Source organism: Corvus cornix, chromosome 10 (genome assembly GCF_000738735.6).
Source record: "Corvus cornix cornix isolate S_Up_H32 chromosome 10, ASM73873v5, whole genome shotgun sequence".
Classification (NCBI taxonomy): Eukaryota; Metazoa; Chordata; class Aves; order Passeriformes; family Corvidae; genus Corvus; species Corvus cornix.
In genome coordinates this window covers 17,962,253-17,973,875 of record NC_046340.1, presented here as the reverse complement: position 1 = coordinate 17,973,875, position 11,623 = coordinate 17,962,253, and the positions used below count along the sequence as shown (strand labels likewise).

Here is an 11,623-nt window from a genome sequence, read left to right as displayed (position 1 = left end):
GTGCTGCCATGCAGATAGGGCAAACTGAAGAATTTGGCTGATAAGTAGTTCCAAGCCATATCTAGACAATGTGAAGCAGAGGATTCATGAGAAAACATTGCTGGTGCTTTTTCATTTCCTGAACAGTCTGGAGTTAGCATGTGGGACCCAAATGCTGTGACACTGGGGAGATTTTGAAATACCTATAACTTCTTGCCATTCAACAGTATTTACTTGACAGAAGAAGAGACTGGTAGGAAGGAAACTGGTTTCCTGACTTTAATAGCAAAAATACGGAATGATTTGATGGGATAGAAACAGCAGCTACCATACCACTCGCTGTCTGTTGGTGATGTGGACCATGTGGTCCATGGAAGCAAAGATGATCTGTAATGGGGTTTCAGGGTAATCAAGACTGGGCCCTGCAGTGCCTTGTGTGAGGTTGTCTGGGCCCCCAGAGAACTGAGGAGTCCTGCAAAACCCATGTGTCCCACATCATTAGAGAAGGTGCATCTCAGTGGTTTTGGGGTTTTTTTTTCTGTTTAATTAAGATAATCTGCAAAATACCTACCTAAATTTATTTATGTGTTGGTTTCTTACAGTCTTCTTTGTGGAAGATTGAGTGTTCAAGAAGTAAATACATTAAAGCTCTTGTGCTTTCAGTTTCCTCTCCTGCTGTAGCTAACAGGGGATGCTGTGGTTGTCGGGCAGCCTCCACTCATAAAGCCCTGGCCAAGCTGAAGCTACTGTGCATCTTTCTGTCACTTCAGGCATGGTCACAGAAACCTCTCCTTCCCTTTCCAGCCTGGACAAGCACTGCTGTTCTTACACTGCTGCCTTCAGTGCCATCTCTGCTCCTCCTGAGCCTGTGCTAATGCCAGGGGCTCAGAGCCCTTCAGCACTGATGTGGATGTGCTGCATGGTAACTTGTGGGAGTATGGGAAGGACAAGTGTGCCTGTGCAAAGGACTGTAGGCAGCTAAAGAAAAAGGGCCTGCAGCAACTTCTATTCCATTCTTGAAGAAAGAATTCGAATAAGATACTGCAAGTGCCTCTGACCTTCATTGTGTTTCATTTAAGAAAAGATTGCATTGGCCATTACAACTTTTTTCTTCTGTCTAAATTTCTCTTGTCTTTCTTGCTGTGTCTGAGCTAACAGTTCCTCCCTCCTCCATGCCTTTGAGATAGCCATAGGATTAACTTTCATTGTCTTGATTCAGTTATAAGACCGGAAATCTTGGCAAACACAGTCATTCTGCCCCCAGAAACAGTTTGCTCTAATTCAAATTAAATCACCGATTTTTAATGTTTTTTTAACTATCTTGAAGTACTGAAAAGGGAGGAGTAGCAGAAACTATCCATCAATCCCTTGTACAGTACAGTAACAGTTGGAAACATTCTTAAATATTGAACTAGAAAGACTGATAGAGCTGAAATCTGTGAAATACAGTGAACCTGCACAGTGCAACTTCTCTGAAGAGGGCTTGTTGAAGAATGAGCACATTAGGCGTGCCTGCAAAGAAACCAGAATGTCCCTGTGCCAGCAACCCCAGAGGTGCAGAGGCTGCAGGCAGCACATGGAGACAGAGCAGCCTGTGGGCAGAAGAGGAGAGGTGGAAGGGAGGCTGCCCTGCTGACACCAGTGTGGAGATTGCAGGAGGAGGTAATTGGCAATTCTCTGGCGCTCAGAGGAGAGGAATCAGGGCAGTGCAGCACTGCTGGAGGCTTTGCTGCTGTTTGTGTTGTTGGATTTTTAAACTTCAAAATCCCAAAGAGGCGTTAGGGAAACCTTCCAACCAAGGCAAAAGCAAGCCTTGGGCCCATCATCTGTCCCAGAATCCAGTGCAAAGCAGAGCCATTGCTAGCATGCATTTCATTGTCTTAGGAGATGGTTGCGATGGGGAGTGCCTCAAGTTTTCCTGCTAGGGATGTGTCCTGGACCTTCAGGTGCTCCTCTCTAGCTGCATTCACTTTTTTTCATGTTTTCATCAGTGACTTATAATCCATCCACTGTTAAAAATGCCAGCATGGTCTGTGGAGGGAGAGAAAGGGATCCATGGCAGAGAACGTGGCTGCTGTGACCATGAGGGTGGCTCACAGGCTGGCTGGAGACAGTCCTCCATCTGGAGAAACTGCACTTGCTTCTGTGATCTTTTCCCTTTGCACAGTTGAGATCTGGGCAGGATTTTCCTCCCAGGGTCTCTGAGCTTTGCAACACTGCTGGCAGCACAGTGTGCTGAAGGTAGGACTGTGCCAAAGCATGCAAGTCCTAATTTCTCAGGAGTGAGGATGGTTTTTGTAGACAGTGTAGGGCAGGAGATGCTGGGATGAGGCAGGAGCAAGGGAGAGAAAAGCATGGTCAGTTGGTTATTTCCTGACTGGTAGTTGTAGAAAACATTATTATTGGGAGGCCCTTGGTCAGCTGAAGCAGACCTTGTGTGCTGATTGTTTTCAGTAATAGAGTATTTGTAAAGTCTGAGGACTGGGGCTTCTTTTCATCAAAGCTTTTCAAGGTAAGACCCCGGCACGAAGCCTTGTTGCCCATTCCTTTCTGCTGTCCACCAGCCATCCTCATTTTCTGCAATGACAGCTACAATGTCTCCTTCACTGATGTCCAGTTCATCCACGTTCTGAAAGGAGAAAGGGAAAAGAAATGTAATTAGCCTGAGAGCACAAGAGGGCCCAAGCATGTATCTGGTGGGGTTTTTTTTAGTCCTGCCCTTCATCAACAGTCTGCTGGTGTCCTTCTGGTTGCAATGAGCCTGAAATACCAGACAGTGAGGGATTAAGCATTTGGGCTATTTCCTTAAGATCCTCAAATTTCCCCAGCCTCCAGGGTGTCTCCTCGTGCATAACTTGGTGGTTTTATCACTGGGGAAGTCCAGAAGGGGTTAAATACAACTCTCCTAAACCAGCTCACCATGACCTGCATAGTCTGCAGGTGTTGCTAAATAAAACAGAGCACAGCTTAATGCCTAAGGGGGATAAAAGTGTCTCTGCTAATCCATGCCTGAAATAGGTTTCTCAGTTCTTTTAGTAGGGAACAGCAGTGACCAGTGGGGGAACAGTGACTCCTCGACAGCAGTGACTTTCATCCCCAGACAAATGCAGTAGTTGCAAATAAGCTCTCCCTGAGCTCCCAGGCAGCTATCAGTGTTCAGTGGTGCTGCCCTATTTTCCATAGGAAACCACTTTGCTACCCACAGTGTAGTAAATAGAAAACATCCAGAGATGTTTGACGTGTCAGCTAAAACTAAATTTAATGCACCTGAGTAGGTAAGAATGGACTCAAAAAATGAGAGGCCTCAATGTACATATACTAAAGGTAGTAACAGGCTCTTTTCTCAGCAGGGAAAATCCCTGTGTGGCATAGTTTTAAGGCGACTCCGGGAGTAACGAGCTGATCCAGTTGTCTCCTTAGGGGAACTGCCATTAACAGTGAGGTGCTTTCAGCTGTGCTTGCATGAAATTTCAGGTAAATAATAAAAGAAAGTTTAAAATTAAGCAAAAAACCCCCAACATCTAATAAAAGGTGTTGGAATACTGCTGCACTAAAGGGCAAGTGCTCCTCTTGAGCTTTTTCTGTTTTCATCATTTATCTGGCTATCTATTTTGTCACTGTCACATTTCTTCAATGTTGGCTGTTTACGGCAGGTCCCTTGGTGTGAGGCTCTCTCTGCACTGAGACATGAGACCTCCTGGATGCTGTTTCTTCTGCTGATCTAAAGCTAGTAAAAGGAACCTTTAAACTGACATGTAAAGCAACTGGGGTTGGAGTCCAGGTTCTGGAGTCCATCAGAATTAGCAAATATTTATAACCAGTCCATTCACAACCTTTTACTAATTGTATTCTGCCTAGTTAAGACTGGAGTCAGGGAGAATTCAATATCCCTGTTAAGGATGCAGGTTGTTCTCTTTAACAATCTTTTGGCAGATGAACCACATCCACTGTGATTCTGCAACTTGCAACATGGAAGTATAGGGAAAGAATATCCTTTGTGGGATTTAGTCCCCTCCAGCATGGAGAGCCAGCATGCTAAACAAATCATGTCCCTGGCTGTAAAATGATGGTAATATCTCCTTCACAGAATTTACAGTTTCAAGATGTTTGAATCAGTATCATTTATTTTAAATCTAACACTATGAAGTATTTATTTTGAAGCCTTTTTTTACCTGGGCTGTGTAGTCATAAAGTACTCTGTAGTCCTGTGATGATGTGATCCCAGCTTTTTCATGTACAAAAATGGATGCATAGACTCCGTCTGTTCTTTCTGGTAGGAAAAAAACAAGGAAGAAATACCCACCACAGAAACAAAGGGTTCAGTTGCTTATAAATGCGTGGGATCATATGCAAGAGTTCACAAATACAAGGGTTTCTGTTCTCTCTCTGCCTGGAGATGTACATGTATAGAAAAGCTGCTGTGAACTGTAGGTAAAGTGTTGCACAAAAACTGTCCCCCATTGATGGGATGACAATACACCCATTGAACTTTGTGGGAGGTCAGAAACTAGCTTCAGCCTCATCCAGGTTGGGAAAAATGTTTACCCTGGTGAAACACAATACAAGGAGGGAAATGGTCTGATTAAAATGGTTTAAAAATGTTGCTACTGGGGGTATAAAATTCTAGCAGTTCAGTGACTCACATAGGGCTTTTTTTTCCCCTTGAGAAAAATGGAAAATACTGTGCCAATGGGTCACCGACATTTTCCAGTGGTTTCTGTAGTTCTCACACAGCTATTTGTCATGGACATAACTTTTTTTGCAGTTGTTTTGGCTTAGTAAGTTTTTTATAATTGCGAAATTCCTTATTTCTTCCTGGCATCTGTCTGGGAGCTTCCCCTGCTGAGCACCAAATGCAGCAAGTGAGAGTCTGGGCTCTGTTTCTGGGTGCCCAAGCAGGCAGGTCTGACAGAGGCAGTTGATTTTAAAGCTGTTTGAAAACAACTTTTCGTTTGGTAAGAACTACAGTTAAAATGCTTTTGTTTACTATCAAACCAATAAAAATGTCAAACTGTTACCTTCTACATAGTCGAAACACTGTGTTTTAAATATCATCTTATAAATTCCTAGTTACAAGGATTACAAGACAACAGTGTAACTGGGAGATGAGATGGATATTTGTATTCATAAGCCAAATGCCTGGTCTGTTAAAAATTTTATGTATTCTTTTGGCCTTTTAGTGGTAGTTATTCAACACAAGGAGAAAACTAATATCTAAGTCAGACTGCTGCTCTGAATGTACAGTCCCCCACGCCTAGATGGAGTCTATGGATTATTTGGCACTTTAATCTGGGAAATTTGTTTAATACACATCCAAGCAAAATTCATTTCCAGACTACTCTTGCCTGCCAGCAAGTGAATATCTGCTGTGCATTTCTGCTCTGTGTCAAAGCCTGGTTTAGCAACACGATCTAAAACAAACACATCTGGTAAACTAATTTCCTGCAGAGCATACCCAGAGGAGGGGCTGAAGGAGTGGCAGTTTCCGTGTTGTTTTTACTGCTCCCATGCAGAAGTCCAGAGAATCTGCAGAACCAAGAGAAGCCAAAATCAAAATGAGTGAACAGGCCTGGGTATGAGCATTCCTTCATCTCAGCTCTCTGACTCAGCCTTCCCTCCATCTGCTTCACACCAAGTAGATGTCACCTCTTCCCATGGCCTTCTATTTTCATTTATGCTGTAGATATATTTATCCTCCATTAAAAATGTATTTTTAAAAATGCAGCAGTATATTGAACCATCAGCCATCACTAAATTGTGCATGAAATGCAGCAGATAATATTTTTTTGTAGAGCCAAAGGCTCGTGGTGTGAAACTCCAATTATTTCACAATGTTAAAATTATGAGAATTGTCAGTTGTTTATAAGAGATTAACATCTCTTTGTGCTTAAGGAAAACCCTGATACATTTTAAAATACAGAGCTTCTGTAATGAGCCTTTCTAAAAGCTGTGAGTTTAAGTGAATTTTTATTTTAATCTATCCCTAGTTATTTCCTATATCACAGCTGGGTACTGAAGACTAAGTAAAGTGAGAAAATGGGTTAGGATTCTCAAGCAGAGATAGAAATAGCATTGCATGCTTAAGGCGTATTTAAAGGGTCTGATTTTTCAGCTAGTGAACATTCAGTTTTTCTGGAAAATGGATATCCTATCTCAACTGTTCCTGAAAGATTCAGGCTGAGTCTCTCTAGGCTCCTTGCCCATGCTGCTCACAGTTGTATTCTGAATGGCAGTACAGTTGTCTGATGTAACTGCACAGGATGCAGCATTGAATTCATTATTAGAGAAGGTCCAGTTTCCAACTGAAAAACAAAGTATTGTGTATAACCCTGATCAGCTCACTGGCAAGCCTGGACCACATTTCAAATGGGAGATCACAGCCTGCTTTCTGTCTTTGCCATGTCATAGGGCCTGTTGAATTATAAATCTCTTCTGCTTTAACTGTGATGCCCTCCCCACTGTGAGTTAGCCACTGTAGTATGAAATATTTAAACCAATAGAACCACCATGCTCTTCTGCTGATATAACTGCATCCATGTTCTAACACTTACCAACAGGAATGGATCAGAATAAGGAAAATTGCCTCCCTAATCAGTTTTTCTGCCCTGTGTTTTTCCCTTTGATCCACACAGAGGGAGCAGCTCTTTGTTCTGCTCAGCTGAGTGGTGCCGTAAGCCTGGAGGAATTGTCCCGAAGGACGGCTCTCCCAGCCCTTGCTCCCAGCCTTCACCCTCCCTGGAACAAACTGGTTTTGTTGTTACGTGCCCTGACTCACTAGGAAAGAGGAAACAAGTAACTGCTACCCATTGCCAGCTGAGTAATTGTGTGATGAACTCATCCCCTGTCCCTCTTCCCACTAGGTAAAATTACTCTGACTCCATTTTACTACCTTTACTTCTTCTGTCAAGTCACATTTACTGATACCTAGTTGCCTCTTGCTACAAAGAAAGAAGTAGTAACTTTCCATGTCATGTTTTCTGTCGTCATGCATGGCTGTTGATATAGAGAAATACCTGGGAACTGAAGTTTCCCACTCACCTCTTCATCATCCCACAGGACTGGGTGGGGCTGCTGCTGCGCCTGTTGGGCTCTCTGCTGTAGTAGTTCTCATACCCTATTGCATCTGCAACAGGGCAATAAAAATGAGATGTTCAAACAGGAAACACTGTGAGAAAATAGTTTTCTCTCTGCCAGAGTGCAACCTGGGGCTGCTGGAGCAAACTGCAGTGCAGCACCTGTCTGCCCTCACCTGGAGGGTGGCTGGAGCAGCTCAGGGAAACCCGGGGGCTTGAGAAAAGCCATTGCAGTGGCTGCAAACAGCCAAGTCCCTGGTGGCAAGGCACTCTCAGCCTAAGCTGGGCACAGCCAGGGGCCTGAGGCCCTATTCGAAGAGCTGTGAATACCCTATGAGGAAGGCAGTTTCCTCCATGGCTCTTTCTTCTGTTTCCTCAAAGCTCAGGATTTAAGGGGGCAGAGTGTGGTCGTTGTGAGCCTCAGACTGTGTGCATGATAGAATTTGCTGCAGCACATTTTGTTTCTTTTTTCCTCAATGTATCCAGTCAGGAATTTTTGTCAGAGCTGGGGAGATATCTGAGTGTTATTGCCTGCAGCAATAACGAGCAATTTCCTCGTGTGTTTCCCACCTTTCATATCTCCCCCATCCGCCTCCTGAGAGCTTATTTGCTGTTTACCCAGAGATACTTGGGTTTTGTTCTCTCAAACACATTTACGTTGCAGTTCCTTCACTCTCCCCTATGGTGTCGTTAAGGGTGAAATTGAGACCATTTCCAGATCTAACTTTACAGATGAAATAGTTACAGATGGATTTATTTGTCATCTCAGAGCTCCCAGTGTAGCTGCTTACAGCTGGTGGCCACACACCCTTTCTGCCTGCTTGGTGTGAGAGCCAAACAAACAAGAGTGAAGTCTGTGATACTGTTTTATCTCAGCCCTGATACCAGCAAGTTAAGAAAGACATTGGACTTGGGCTAAAGGTTATGTTGACATTCTCACACTGCGTCAGCCAAGATAATAAGCAGAGCAGGCACATAGAGCTAGTGAGTGTGAAGAATCCCTACAAACAAGACTCACAGTAATTAGGGAGTTTTCTGACCAATTTAAGGGTCTCCTGTTGCCCTTCTGGATTGTCACCTTGGTACAGTTTCCAGTCTAGAGGGTATTGTAAGACTGGGTAGAAGAGGAAGTGAGTAAGACCATCAAGAAGGTTTGATCAGGATGAAGGTCTTCTGCCCCACAATGCAAAATTACACATGGATTTCCTCATGCGTTTTGCAAATAATAGCACAGATCAACATGTGCTACAGTGCAAACTCATTAGCCAGAGCTATGGAGATATTAGGATTTTGCTTCCAGAACATGTCATCTTCTAGAAGGTGGCAAAAATAAAAACAACAAAAAAACAAGTTAGGTTTTTCTTTGCCTTTCATAAAGCTCTCAAAGGTTTTTTCCACCTAGTTCTTATTAGAAATGACTCCTGACATAGCCAAGAGCTTTTCATAGAAATTGCCTAGGTGACTGGAGAATGACAAATCTCACACAGGGGAAAAAAAAACCAAAACCAAAAAAATCTAGCTGAGAATCACAAATTTCTTAGTATACAGAACTTTCACACTGTTGCAAGGCACAGTTCTCCCTTCTGCTGCTGAAAATGTAATTTTTCCCGGGTAAATTCTCCTATATCTGTGAATTTAAATCCCCTATGTGAAGAAGACTAATTATAGCAGCAAAATGGCATCCAGTATACCAGTATCAATATATTAGTTTTAAAAAATTCCCCAAATCCCAATTTTTAATCATCGTAGGAGTAATGGCACAAAGGCTGAGTGAAAAGCAGGCCTCAGAAAGCTCAGTGCTGACTTAGTGGCAGCACCCAGCTCTGCTGAAGAAGGTCCTGGGGTGTAATTCCTGCCAGCTTTGAGCTCTCCAGTGAAATCAAAGGGGTGGAACTTGTTCTGGTACAAGATAATTATCCCCAGGGCTGGGGCCTTCATGCAGCTGATTTTGTACCTGTACAACTCCTAGCATGGAAGGGCTTTATGAGGATAAAATTTTCTTGTGCTAGTATAGCTTCTTCCCCACTCTGACTGAAAGTAAGTAAGCTCTGTGGACTGCTGAGGGGATTTTCTCTTGATGTTACTTGGTGTTAGAGCAGTGAGGGGAAGTGAGAGAGTATCTGCACAGATTGAAAAAAACTAGAGGAAGAGATCTTTTCAGCTTTTCAGGAAGAGATCTGTGACATCAGCTAAGTCTTTGTTTGCTGCAGCAGCTGCCCAGAGCTGGAAGCAGCCTGTAACTATCTTGTGTTGCCTGTTGAAGTACTCGGATGTGGTTGGGCCACGTGACATATTAGACAGCTCCTTTCCTGCGGAGTGCTTGGAGAACTCCTACCTTGGAGCAGCAGGTTTTCATTTTGCAACTGCTCTTGCCTCTTGCTGTGTCAATCTCCATTTCAGCCTAGAGGTTTTGAGCATTGAAGTCAAGGAAAAGGCAGCTTTGGCTTGAATGGGCAGAGCCTGTGAACCTGACAGCACTTCTGTGTGCTGGGGCAGAGCCAATTTCATTCAGAATTTCCCCCAGCCAAAGTCTTGGCTTATGCAAACAACTTTCTGAGAGCAGAAAATTTGTTATTCCCCACTGGGCATGTGGAACAGAATAGAAAACTGGGTCTTCTCTGTGCTGCAAATGAAGAGACAGCACCTCTGTCAAGGGACCCTGGGGTGCAGTTACATGATAAGTTGGCTTCTGTCTTGTCACCACTGCAGGAAGCTGAAGTTGCCATTTCTGAAAGGCAATTTGCCACCTCCTTAGCAGTGTCAGTTCAGCTGCACTGTGAAATGAGCCTGGTTGCAAAGCCAAAACAAGTTTTTTCTTCTTTGGAGGGTTATTTTTAAGCTGGATCATTCCACTATCCCACTTACAGCGCCACACAGGCAGCGATGGCAGCACAGTGAGGGGGAAGTGAGCTATGGCAGGTGGAAAAAAATAGTTGGAGCAGAAACTCCTCCAGCTGGTTTCACCTCCAAAGGACGTGTGCTGCACAAGTCATCTGACAAGACCAGTAGGAATAATTACCTGGAGGTTGTGTTCCTGTCATTTTCGTCTTAATGAAGTAGTCTATGTCTGACTCTACAACACAGTTCTCCAAGCTGACCCGAACCTCTTCATACAGCTACAAAACAGAATCCAAGAGTTTAATTTAACTTTTAACATTTCACGTTGAATTAACAAATAATGCTCTTGTAGTAATTTTCCCCTTAAGAGACACTTTATACTTGATACACGTCTGACCTGGCTGATCTTTAGCCTGTCCCCTGTACAAATATTCTTGTAAACACACCTGCTTGTTTGTGCTCTGGATAGTCTTCAAAGAGAGGAGGACAAAGGCAGCCCAGGACTTTTCAATGCAATAAAGAAATTAATAGCAGGAAACAGCCATTCAAAGTCAAATGTAGTGTATTCTTTACATCTTCCAGTTTTGAGGCCATGACTGGATGCCTTTTTTGAAATTGTGTCAGAGCCCAGATATACTCAACTGAGTGTTTTGGTAGCAAAAAGCATTCCCCAACAAACCAAGGAGGACACATGTGAGTGTTACCAAGCGTGACACACACTGTGTTGCATCCAGACATTCATCTGGTTTACATCTAGAGAGAACAGGAGTGAGAGATTCCCCTGGACACAGTCAGCACTGCAGAGAAGGGCAAGCCAGGCTGTACCTCATCATCCTTCACACACTGCAGGGAGAGCTGGTTGCAGTGCACCCACAGCGAGTTCCGCAGGATTGTGATGCGGTCGCACTCCTGGAGCTGGAAGACCTAAAGCCAAAAAGGAAACCTGATGTAGCCTCATACCGAGTTATTTACTTTGCAGGCTGTGACAGGGCTGGGGATGCAAACCCATTCTGAAGGCCCCATTGTAAAGGATGTTTTTTCAGTTAGTGGAGAAACTACATCTACTGTTCGTGCTCAAAAACTTGTTCTAATTGGTTGCACCAAATTAAAGTTATGTTTTAGAGACAAAATCAAAGCAGGGGAGAGGAATCCAGGTCTGGATTTGACTGCTACCTCTTCTGTTGAGGGTTTCAGAGTCAGGGTCCTTCCTGTCTGCCCATCACACTGAAGGAAATCTTGATGTTTAACAGATCAGTAGAGTACTGGCATGAAAGGGTTGTATTCATGTTAGAGGTAGAGCCAAAACTATCCACCTCTGCCATCTAAAATGTCTCTAAACTTTTCTCTTTTGAAAGTACTTGAGGCTCTCTGGAGTTGAGTCTGCATATCTAAGATATTTTTGTGGTAAAGAGAAGGCATTTTTCTGTCTTCAGAGTCTACTCCTTTCCTTCATCTGTCTGATTTCCTCATGTTGCTGCACTGCTTAGGAAGAATGAAGGGGGTAGAGAGAGAAGTGTGAACTGATTTGGGGGAAGAGGCAGATAAACCCTTTCTTTAAAAACTTTAAAAAACCTAAATCGCTCTGATCTCTACATTGTACTGTTATAAGTAGAACATCAGGTTTTGGTTTTCTATGAGGTGTGAAAAGCTCAGATGCTTCCAGCCATCTGTCTCCATCTCCATTTGCTAGTAATTATGTCCAGAACACCCCAAATGTATACAACATTCAGCAG

General features: G+C 43.5%; 1 protein-coding gene across 1 annotated transcript in view; it reads right to left on the bottom strand.

The window, feature by feature from the left end:
* Window positions 1-243: 243 nt before the first annotated feature.
* Window positions 244-11,623, bottom strand: part of PSTPIP1 (proline-serine-threonine phosphatase interacting protein 1) — a 50,534-nt gene continuing 39,154 nt past the window's right edge. Inside the window, exons 10-15 of the mRNA XM_010412319.4 lie at window positions 10,716-10,814; window positions 10,072-10,168; window positions 7,018-7,102; window positions 5,435-5,505; window positions 4,152-4,249; window positions 244-2,608 (exon numbers count right to left, since the gene is read on the bottom strand). Of these exons, the coding sequence (XP_010410621.3) occupies window positions 2,477-2,608; window positions 4,152-4,249; window positions 5,435-5,505; window positions 7,018-7,102; window positions 10,072-10,168; window positions 10,716-10,814 (582 nt within the window). The 3' untranslated portion in view covers window positions 244-2,476. The remainder of the gene's footprint in view (window positions 2,609-4,151; window positions 4,250-5,434; window positions 5,506-7,017; window positions 7,103-10,071; window positions 10,169-10,715; window positions 10,815-11,623) is intronic.